Below are 12,276 nucleotides of genomic sequence, written 5' to 3'. Positions count from 1 at the left end.
GCAATATCACTGATGTGAACATAGCAGAATATATAATAACTAGGGCTGTCAAACGATTAATTTTTTCTTAATCGCGATTAATTGCTGAATTTCAATAGTTAATTGCATGTTTTATCACATGATTAAAATTCTATTATTATTATATATCTTAACTGTTTTAAGTCTGTATTAACAATGATAACAATTCTTGCCAGTGTATCTTGATTGGAAATCAAATTAATGCAAAGAAAGTTAGTTTTTGAACTTGACTTTAAGATTTATTTGATTATTTCAAATCAAAAGACATGCATTGAGACTGAGGTAAAACAATCAATGTAAATTAAATATAGTCTTCCTTAAGCTTGCTTTCAAAAATTCTACAGCAAAAGTGCATGTACAAAATGTACACACATTATAATAAAGTGCATAACAAACATAATACTCCATTGCTATATTATGTTTGAATTCATTTGAAACCAATGAGACAGCACTTGCTTTAAGTTGGAGTTTCAGTTTGACTGCTTTCTCCGTTTCATACAGACTATGTATGCGTGCAACAATTGTCCCCTGCGACGACAAACAAAGGGCAGTATGTCCTAAGTTGTTTAACACATCTAGATGTGAATACCAGGAAATAAAAGCTGAAATTCTGGACTCTTGTCTCATACTCATCTTTTGATCTTAAACCCAAATGTCTTCAGTGAACAACGAAAACAAAGGAATTTGCCTTACCGTTCCAATACTTTTGGAGGAGACTGTAACGTTATACCTTGCACTCCTTGCAATAATAGTGCTTTGCCTCAGTCTGTTAGCATCAACATGATTAGCTGTACTACTAGCTGCATGCTTAGCTCGTTGATGGGAACATTAAATTCCATTTCACGCAAGGTGCATACTGCTTTTGACTTGTCAACGGAGCTGTCTGGGACTGTGTTGTTGTTCATCTCCATGGCTGCAGCAGGAGGTAGGAAGTGTCTGTGGCAGCATGACAACAAGTAAGGGTGCATCGAAGGGTCAAAATAGTAGCAGCCAAAGATCTTTTTAGCAAAGATTCCTTTTAGCAAAGATTCTTTGGTTGAAAATCACAACAACACAGCAAATATAATTCTAACTTGCCAAGAAAGCAGAAGCAGAAAGCAGAGTGACAGATACTAAGGGTAGACTGTCTTTATTCCATGAGCTAACATTTTGGAAACAGTGTGCCTTTCTTAGAGCTTAAAGGAGTGTGCGCGTAGTCTCACATCAGTAGTGTGTTGGTTAAACAGTGTACAGTAAGATTTCTAGAGGACATGTTAAGGTCTGTTAGCTAACGTTAGTCGAGCTAGCGATATCTAGCTAGCTTAAAACCTTCCAGTTCTTAGGTTAGTGTTAGTTATCAAGCTAACAAGCTAAAGGCCACTAATAAGTTGAAATGAAAACATAATCAAGACTGATTATGTGTTGACAGTCACATTTATAAAAAATGCATGAAAATCATGTTCAAGTTTTCCTAGTGTTTATGGTTGCCAAGCTCTAGAAAAAGGGTCCAAGGTTACAACTACAAAATGACTTGGGTGACACTGCTGCATGATTGCTCCTTTGTGCAAGACACTAAAACTTGACGTGCCACAGTAACTTTGGGCATTGAGTCTAACTATTACAACTCCTGTTGGAAATCAATCAGCATGACTTAGATGGAGGACAGAGGATAAAAAGTATATGTGAGAAAGAGAGAGAGAGAATAGAAATAGAAGAGAGAGGTATGTGTTTTAGCACAAATGTTCCCATTGTCATTTTGATATTACCCTAGCAAAGGTCGCAAAACCTAACTCCAGGATTCAAAGCCATCACAAGTGTGTTTAAGTTGTTCTTGTGTTTATGTTCTGCCTGTAGCATAAACCAGCTTTGCTTTTTACTTCTGAAGAGGACAGAAATCTGGCTGCTCCTCTTGGCAGTTAAAGACGCATTATATTTTACACTTACTATACTTAGCAGTAGCTTAAGAATGCCCTAACCACCCAAGTAACTATAAGTCTTTCTTATCATGGTGATACATTGAACTTCCTAATGTCCTAATTTCAATGAATGTGTTGACAAACCATTTGGCAATAAATAAGGGGGGATAAAATAAATCTTATCTCACCACTCTCTGTTTGGAGTTTGGTTTCTGCAGTAGCCACTCAATGTCAAGAGAGCTGGATGACGGGAACTGGTGGTGGCATGGTAAGGTGGCATTGTCCCCAACGACCTTCTTCATCTCCGTCTGGGCACCCACTGACAGTAGGCTGAATAGAACTGAGAGAGAGGAAGAGAGAGGTAGGGAAAGGGGTGGAAAAGGAGAGGGAGAAGTCAGATGGGGACTCTAGCTCGATGTAAACTTGAGACAAGAGGCAGATGCTGCGGATAGAAAGCAAATCCATGCCGATACAGGAAATTGAGACGGAAGACGCAGCGAGAGATGTGACCCAGAATCCCAATCACTATCTGACAGATGCTGAGATCTGTCACACCCGAACACTGGAGAGAGATGGAATGGGGATTCTTTTAACAGGAAATAGAGTTTGGCATGGGAGGTCAGAGGAAAGTATTATGATGCGCTTTTTGTTAACCCCCTTTGACAAGGGCAGTCAAACAACACATTCTTATTCACAGCAACAGCTGTGGGGAATTGTGGCCCGGGAAGGAAAGGCACACAGCTTTTGACTCCCGAGGAGCTACGCTGCCTGCACATGGACATGTCTACTATAGAACTGAAAAGATACAGTCACTTGAATTAATAACATTTTCCAAACTAACCCTGGCCACTTTCCTACTATCACATGTGACAAAATGAACAAAATGGAAACACGTTTGAAGTTTGACACTATCCGCAACTTTTGCAAATGTTACATGCAACAATAATAGCACACGCAGCAAACAATTCCACAGTCTACTCAGTGACGCTTGGGTTGAAATAAAAAGTACCAATAATTATGAGTGTGTGCACAAGCGAGTGACTTTTGGCAGTGGCCAGACTGTCAGGGCCTGTGTCTCAGTGGGGGAGCAGCAGGGCTAATTTATTGGAGGATGCTGGACAGCCCAGTGGGCTTGAGTGGAATTAGCCAGAGGCGTCACTGGAGTTTGCTGGAAGCTGAAGCTATGGATAGTGTTGCTGTGTGTGTGTGTGTTTGAGTGTGCCTAGAGGGGTTGGTGCACTGCTGAGATATTCGACCCCCTGCACCTGGTAGAAAGACTGTACAATGCTGCAGAGCTCCACTGAGCTCACACACCCAAATGTAACAGATATTTTGGGCTCTACAACATTTAACTTCTGCCTTTAAATTAATTGCAATGCAATAGCTCCCAGGGATTCTGAGTGCTTAAAATAAAGTTATCCAGCCAGCAGATGTTCATTTGGAATCATGCAATAATGTTCAGGTTGTGTAAATGTTGTTTAATTATCATGCTGCTTAATAGTTTGAAAGTTCAATATTTCCTTCTGTTTGCATAGAATAAATAAATATCATAGTGTGGGACACGTATCTGAACAAAACTATGTCAAATCACAGTTGTTAGTGTTAGTGTGATTCAACCCAGAGCTACTCAAAGAAAGAATGCCTTTGTGCTCAGCAGACACAATCACATGCTGTCAAATGTTCCACAGGAGGCCAAATGTGGCCTGTGAATGCATCAGCACTCACTGGGCGCCTGTCCACTTCTTCACTGGTCCACCCTCACAGGAGCCAACACCCTGTCCCATAAGTGATCTCTGGGCCAATCAAAATGTCAGCTCTGTGCTGTGAAACCATTGAGTCAGTGCTGACGCAGGACACAGGGGCGAAAGCGAACCGCTTCTTCCATACAGATGACATCATCTGGTGGATTTCAGCAGTTCTTCAAGTTTTGTTTAAGCTCTGTCTCTACTTTGAGTCTTCGGCTATAAACTCGAGCTCCGGGCTACTCACTGTCAATCAAGTTTAAGGTTGCCAATTGGCATTCACCAGTTGGATGGAGAGAGAGAGAGCACTTTACAGTTGGCAGAGTGTCTGTGTGTCTGTTTTAGCAGTCCAGGAGTGACAGGGCAAATTGCTGAGGTGCTTGTGCTCTGTTGGGCCACCTGCTCAGTTCAAATCATTAGTCAGCAGAAAAATAAGGGCCACCCCTCCTCAAAGGAGCTCCTGGACCCTGAAGGTATCCCCGTTTATGACTTTTTAATGCAGCATTTGCTGGGTCATTCATCTTGTGGGCTCCCCACTGATATTAGCTTTGATGTCAGAAAAGAGAGAGAGTGCTTTGCAGTGTAAAGTATATTCAAGAGGGAGAATGTTCAGGCCATGTGTGTGTGTGCAGTTGGTTGGACCTAATGGTGTGAGTTAATGCCTGATGGTGGTATAGGGGGTCTGCTAGGAGACCTGTGCCCGCTGTCTCTCCTCAGCTCCTCAGGCTAGCCTCTGTAATCAGTGCTCCCACACTCATCAGCAGCCCAGGGCTGAACACAGCACTGTGTAGCAGGCCTGATAAGAGCTCCCTGCTTCCTTTCTCACCTCCCACCTCCTACTTAACTGCCCACCGCTTCAACTGTAGGCTCTGTAAATGGAAGAGTTTACCTGAAAGATAGATAGGGCCAGGGTGACCGCTGAAAGCGGGGCATTGCAATCTTTTCTCACACAAAGTACTTGACTTTCCACTAGCTGACTTTAAATTGACCTTCAAACAATGACTGGGGTCAGCTCACTAAACTTGGCATCGCTGGTGTCTAAAATGTGCTTCATTACCCAACACTGAGGATGTGAGTGCCATAAATTGTACGTATTTCACAGAAAAGTAAAGATGGCAAATATTCTGCATCTGTGATGGAAAGAAAATTGTCTTGTTTTTTGCCAGAAAGAGTTGGCAGACAAATCAAAATGGGTATTGACTGGTATACATCTGCTGCTCCTCACTTTCCCACTTATATATGGTCTTGCAGAGGGGCTTTAGTGCTGTGGAATGGATGACACAGTGCTCCCAAAATAAGCTTGCCTTGATATGAGTTTGCGCTTTCATTTAGATTGGCCTCATTCACCACACAGTATGCACAGCTGGGCTGGGTGGACTGCAAGACCCCATCATTTGTGTCAACATCAACTATGAGACACAATAGAATTCATCTCTGTGGCAGCTACACACTGTATAAACAATTGTTATGTCAGTCAAGTTTGGGTTTATGACCTTTGCTTTCAAACGCAGTAAGGTGACCTAGAAGAACTACAAACTGTGAACCGTATCAGCTTAAACCTAGATAACATTCCTGGTCACAGACTAGCTGTGTATGCATTCATATGTCTTTATGAGATTCCATAAGAACATGGGAAAGGCGATCTAAATAAACATGGCCATATTGAGGGAGAGATAAATGTGGAAAGGACTGATATGGTAGCTGGTGCCGTATCCTACACCCCTCTTTCTCTTTTATTGTGTCTGCTTTTCTGAGCTCTGTTTGGCTCAGCTTCATGAAAAGAAGCACATCATAATTAACAAAAGAATGTGGGAGCTAACACCAGAGGTTTTGAAAGGGAGAGTCAGAATGAGAGAGAAAGATAGACAGATTTGAGAGTGAGTGAGATGATAGGGTGAAATATGGAGGAACCCATTTCTATGACAAGGCCCTAGGGGGAGTTGTGCTCCAGTAAATCCGCCTTACAGAGCCCTGCAATCTTATTATAGTGTGGCCAGTGAGACGGACAGACAGACAAACAAGGCAGGCCTGGATCTTTCACACTGCCCAAAGTCAAGCCCCATATCCCCTCAGTCAGCACATTGGCCTGGCTGGGGCCTTTGCAATGTCCAAAGCTTATGACCTCTGGTACTCAAACACAGCAGATCAGAGAAGGGAGAGGGACAGACAGAGATTGAGGAGTGGAGAGGAGTGAAAGGACAGAGAAAAATGGGTTGAGGGATGGATGGAGGGATGGTGCAATGCCTTATTTTTAGCACTTACTGTAAGTCAGTGTTGTGGAGGATTGATTATACCATCACAAAGGTGGTTTTAGACACAGGTTAGCAGATGCACAAAAGCAGAAAACGATTGGAGGTATCACTATTATATTCCTGCTGACAATTTCCTGTTGTGCACATCCACGCTGCTTTTCATGGAATACGGTTGGCCCATTTTATGTACATGTGTGACTGCTGGTGTGTATGAAATATAATTTATGTGAACACATGCTCTCTCACAAAGACACTTCCCATGCTGCCTATCTGAATAACAGATATACGAGGGACTATCTTTTGCTGACAGTAAATAGCGCCTCAGCACATAAACCTTTGATTTGGAATACAGCTGTCATCAGCCTAGTCACATTTGAGTAACATGTACAGCCTCACTGCAGAATGCAAAAGCAATAATCATCTCCCAACCCTGCCAATCTGTAAAAGAGCTGTTTATCTTTTGTGAAGCACCAGGAGTAAATGCAGGATATTTTTTTGTCTATGACCTCCATATAAATTCTCTAAAATACAGGACGTTATTCATGTAACTAGCAAAATCTGACATAGCAAATATAAATACAATTCCTCCATTCTTAATGCTGACATAACGCGAGTTTTTAGCTGAGTTGCTGAGTGGAGCATAGATCTGATGAGACAACAGTGAAATCCTCACAGCTCAGCGTGCTGTTAAAAAGGCTATGTCTGCCCTGCCATGCACACACCAATAGTACAGCATTCTTGTGTGACCTGAATTGGTTATTCAAATGCCAAACATATATACTATAAATACCACCAATGTGGCACAGATAGGAGGCTACATCTTGCCCTTTCCTCATTCGTGATATCTTTGAGGATTTCAAAACAGACTGAAATGCCACAAAAATCTTAAGAGGTCTCAGCAGACACGAGGCCGCCTCCGGTTGTTAGTGCAAACCCCATGCACGCTGTGTGAGACAGTCCTTTATTCATACAGCCACAGCTCTCTTTTTAATTACAGCTTCTTAAGGGGTAAGTCTCTTTACATGTACCAAGTTATCATGCCCTATTAAAACACATGTTTTGCATGTGGCACACTACACTAGTCTCCTTGTAGTTTCAAGGTCCAACTCATGAATATATTGCTTCTGTGAAAATTAAAGGGGCTGTTTTTTCCCTGGCTGGAGGCTGGTTCTTTGAAGGGATAAAATCCCATAATGCTCCTTGCCTCACACCCAGCGACCGACACTCCCTTCTGCTGACATGGAGGTTTTGTCTATAACAATATAGAGCTAACTTCTAATTAACAATAGCTTACAAGTAGCCTAGTTCTTGAATAACTCCTTCCTCCTTCCTGATTGTTTACTTCACGATTATCTTACCACAACTTGCCATTTTTGTGTAGAGGTTTTGCTGACATTGTAAAATTTATTAATTAAAATTAAAGACACCAGGCAGAGACAACTGCAATTTCTTTTTTTTAATATTCAGATCATATCACCTCAATTGTCAGCAAATACAGCCACACTACATGCTAGCCAGCTAACTAGTAAACATATAAATTATAGGTAATCATAAAGTAATAACAATTCACTATGATACACAACTTTATATGAGCAGATGCAAATAGCGCTGTAACTATTATTATGTATAGTACATCAGAAGAAAGTAAAAATTACTTATTGCTATTCATTTGTGTATAGTGTTTATTTGTCCATATTTTGTATAAAGGGTGTATTTATTATTAATTTTTGTTCTGCTTTTGTATTGCTTTTCTTTGCTTGGGTTTTTAGTTTAAAGCTGACTCAGAGAAACGCACAATAATTCCAATGTACCTGTACTGTTTTGTCCCTGTACAAGTGGAAAACTAATCTAATCTAATCTAATCTAATCTTATTGGTTACATTCTATTTAGCAACAGAATGTTATGCCATTATTGGCACTACTATATGAAGGCTACTGAAGAAGGCATCTCAAAAACCCATCTGAAAGTGAGGGCCATCCTGTTCATGTTCGTCTTTGATGAGAGGTTTCTAAGAACTCTGGCTGCAGCCGTAATCGGTGAGTTTGGGGAGGAAAATGGAATAATTTGTAAGCTAGAGGGGGAAGGCAAATTGGAGAAGAGAGGGAGGGCCAATGGGAATGGGAAAAGGAAGATGAAATACCACTAAGGTCTGAATAAAGTAAGGCCCTGTGGTGAAAGTTCACCTTATGCCGCTCTTATTGCCTTCATTAGCATCTCTTTCATGGCCTCGTCATTGCTATCATGTTGAGAGGGACACCATCCCGCTGATAGATCCCAAAAATAGATCCAAAATTAGTTTCACAACAAGCATTTTTAATTCCCCCAAAGCATTCAGCATTTTCTTTCAATAAAATAAGGAAGTAGGGAGGAGATGGAGGAAAAGCTAATTACACCATTCCCCAAAGGAGGGAGAGTCAGTGAAACCTGCTTACAATGCTATATACATCTTATCAACGCTGCATCTGGTGGCGTCATTTGCACTCATGGGTGTAGCTGTCCAAGATGCTGCGGCTACTACATAAATCTTCTGGTTTCAGCCTGATAGAGCATAGAGCTTCTCATAAAGGGCTACACTTTGGTCTGAAGTTTCCCACTCCCATGCAACACTTTCACCAACCTGCACGACAAATGCTGGTTTTTACTATCTTTACTATGGTGGCTTTGGATAGGTTTCTTTAAAACAGCTCAAAAAATAAACACATACATATATATTCAAAGTGAAAGAGAACACTAAGACACTGCACATTACTGTTAGCAGGCTGACTTTTAATTCTTTCCACCTTACATAGCTTTTGTAAAAACCACAGCTAGACACGTGACCAAGTGGAAAGAGTGACAAGCTGAAGACTACAAATTCCTGTCTCTAGCACAAAGAAAACAGTGATTGTCATTTGCTGGACATTTTTATTTTTTTTCATCATTTTTTAATTAAAAACCGTGTTCATCATTTTGGAAAAAGGATGGTCCCCATTTAAAATGTTAATTACAGCAATGCATCTTAGAGGATTCAGCCTGACTTGCAGAATAATCTCCAGAAGGTTGTGTGGTGTTAAACCATTTACAGGGCTACATTCAGCTTCAAAAAACACCATTCAAGACATTTGTCTTCCCTTCAATGTGTTCAGACTGAACAAGGTCCAAATATCAAATGGTCTGTTTTGCACCAGATAACATGCTTCAGTTAAATGGGGCTTGGACAGTGACCTCTCTATTTTGCTGCAGCAATGGATCCTCTCAACATCTGGCAAAGCCTAAACAGACTAGCATGTGTGCGCCTTGTTCTGCATGAGGGTCTCTGCAGAGACTACAGAAAGGCATGCAGCAAAGAGAAGAGAGAGTTAACATCTTGTAGAAACTTATCACCAAGGTTACTGATGCGGTGTGTGGGTACGTGCGTGTGTAATGGGCACATCCTCCCTGCAGCACGCACCCACAGCCTTGAATAAACCTGCTGTCCCCCACTGAGAAAACACATTGGAGGACAGAGGAGAGTGAATCCTTTGACATATGAAGACATGCACAAAATGTGCTTTATCCTGAAAGAAACACTTTTTTTTGTTGTTGTTGTAGGACCATTTTACTGAAACTCACTTTCATTAGCATGTGTCTTAGGCTGCAGAGAAAACGCCTGCTTGGTTTCAAAGTAGTAAGTCAGCAACTTGGGCTATCAAAAGAAAACAACTCTAAATCCAGTTAGATAAATTATATTTGCTTTGACAGGAATCAAATTTGGTTTCCGTCACAAAGAAAACTTTCCTTCCATTTCTGCACATAACATTTTTTCTATTCCTCCATACTCAACAAGCTTTTGTCCCTGGGCTGAGCTCATTTCTTGGTCTGAGTGGCGTTACGGTATTTTTGTTGGCAGGGCTTTGTGAATAAGAGCGGAAAGTATTCATCACAGATATCTCCGGTAAAGGTACAGACACCGCAGTACAGACAACACAGTGGAAGGCTGTTCTTTGCTGAGTTCAAGCTCTGTTTCACCCTGCATGCCTGACAGATGGTGCAGTGAGAAACAAGATGGGCTGTATTCATTAAAACACTGTAGAAGACAGGTTCACCTGCTGCTGATCAACTTAAAGCTCTCCTGTTGGGCATTGGTATGGTATGATATCAGCTACAGTAAGCGCTGCTGGAGTTTGGACAGATGGGCTAGCTATGATATTAACAGCCAAAATGCCCACAGTGCACATATAAACAACCTTTTTCTCCTGCCTCTTTATCTGGTACATCATGCAACCATGGGCACGGTTCTCTGTAACCTGGGACACAAAATGCTCTTCAATTTCCCCAGATATTTATGTGGTCTAATCTCAATTTGTGGCTGGCAAGCATGTGAACGAACTCCTCTCACATTGTTGGAGAGGCTGGACATGGGCACTGACCTCAGCGGATCAATACTTAATAAGCTTTTGTGCTGCCAAGTCCATTTTGCTGCAATCTGCAATTTTTTTATGTCCATTAGGTTGAAAATAGAGCTGACTAGGTGTATGACCACAGGAAGTGGAATGTATTGTGGACGCCCTGGCTCTCTCTGATGATGGATGCTTCACAATAGTGTGAGACCGATGAAAACTCACTTAAATACTATCTACCTCATGCACTATAAAGTACTACAAGCCTGACTTTTATTAAATGCAATTCAATACCTTAGTGCTGTTTCAAAGAAGCATTTAACAACTTGTGGGAAGACCATAAAAGCCACTGTGGGCTATATGGTTAAGTTTGGCTGCACGTGACAAACCAGGGGAATGGGAGGAAAACAAGCCTTGAGCTGGTGCTATATTTGGAGCAGCACTAAAGCTCATCTTTAGAAGCATTGTAAGGTAGCCCCAATCTGGATATGTAAGCACAACATTTTGGGAGCTCTTAGTCAGGATAGTGTGGGGATTCTGGACGTTCCTCATATTCTTCTTCTCCTCTCCCTTGTCTCTCTGCACACACTGATTTAATTCCATTATTTAGGTCACTGCGATTATTTGTCACTGTCTAAAGTTCACTTGGGGTTAGATGGTGAAGCCTCCCTCAGCAAAGATGCTAATTTACTTTGCTGGATCCACAAGAGAATAGGCACTGAATACAACAGAGCAGCTCCCATGTTGTACATTTCTTTGGCTAATTGAAAACAGACGGGACGCTAACTCCCTCTCTCCATCCGCCCAGCACTAGCGGGCTGCTTCACTGACATATTAGCGCTGTCGCCAGTCCTATGGTATGCATCTGACATATCATTTTACTTGATCGGTTAAGCGGAAAATAACAAAGCAGGAGACGCCTCATTCACAAATGAGAGGATGATATTGTTACAGCTGCTCAAGCTGTAGCTGCTGCTGCAGAGGACAAAGAGGTAAGCTATACATCCAAGTCTGTGACTAGGAAGGACGCATCGATGGCTGCCATTTCCCCAGAGGTGAGCAGATGCCACGTCTGTTTTGGCAGCTGTATACTGAAAGGTGTTGACTGGTGGGGTAGCTGACAGAGGCAGAGTGGTGGCTGCACAATGGCCAGGGACGTCAAGGCTTCCAGGAAAGGCCTCACTTAGGCTCATTTAGGAGAGCTAATGGACCAACCTACCATCTGTTCCTGTGATTAGTTAAGCCAATTCATGCAGGACACTAACCTTATTCACCTGCTGTAAACACACACACACACACACACACACGCACACACACACACACACACACACACACACACACACACACACACACACACACACACACACACACACACACACACACACAAATACAAAATAAAACACACCTATAGTATTCATCCATGCAGTGGATCAAACACATAGAACAGGTATCCACAGTAAATGTTACGTGCCTTTGGGCTGTACCTGATTAAAATACAGAAGGTGTGTGGAATGCATTTATTTTGACATTAAAGACACATTAACTTGTTAAAGGTCGGCCAAGAAAAGTGTAAATGTCTATGTGGTTCAAAATGGTTTAAGTGTATCCCTTTGTCCATTTCAGAGGAGCATCATCACACAAATACATTAGCACTTTGCAGCTTTAAAGTAACCAGAGTTAGTGAGCCCTTGTCTGCTCAAAGACACACTCCTCCAAACAAATACGCCTGCCCTTTGTGCTGCTCAGCACTACTTCTTCCCACCCCCCCAATGTCTAGAAAAGGAATGCCCACGCGGCCACATCCGAGGGCGGAGAGAAGATTGAAACCAGATGAATGGAGCTCGGGTACAGCCTGCTCGCCAGGCCCATATTTCACTCCCCAAAGCCTGATTAAAACGAGGTGCGGCACTTGCTGGGCCAAGGCAGCTTATTCCGGCTCGGAGAAGGACATTTGCTTGCAGTGACACTCTGGGCAAGGAGAAAAAGGGGCGAAGGTCACAACCAAAGTCT

The 12,276-nt window shown here is 42.1% G+C and overlaps 1 protein-coding gene across 1 annotated transcript in view; it reads right to left on the bottom strand.

Annotated features, from left to right (window-relative positions):
- The window catches only part of clmpb (CXADR like membrane protein b), a 68,056-nt gene that overhangs the window by 16,551 nt on the left and 39,229 nt on the right, over positions 1-12,276 (bottom strand). The window contains exon 2 of the mRNA XM_046073865.1: positions 2,102-2,253. Coding sequence (XP_045929821.1) covers positions 2,102-2,253 — 152 coding nt within the window. The remainder of the gene's footprint in view (positions 1-2,101; positions 2,254-12,276) is intronic.

Source organism: Micropterus dolomieu, linkage group LG17 (genome assembly GCF_021292245.1).
Source record: "Micropterus dolomieu isolate WLL.071019.BEF.003 ecotype Adirondacks linkage group LG17, ASM2129224v1, whole genome shotgun sequence".
NCBI classification, from domain to species: Eukaryota; Metazoa; Chordata; class Actinopteri; order Centrarchiformes; family Centrarchidae; genus Micropterus; species Micropterus dolomieu.
The sequence above is the reverse complement of the archived record's forward strand: the minus strand, read 5'-3'. Positions and strand labels throughout refer to the sequence as shown.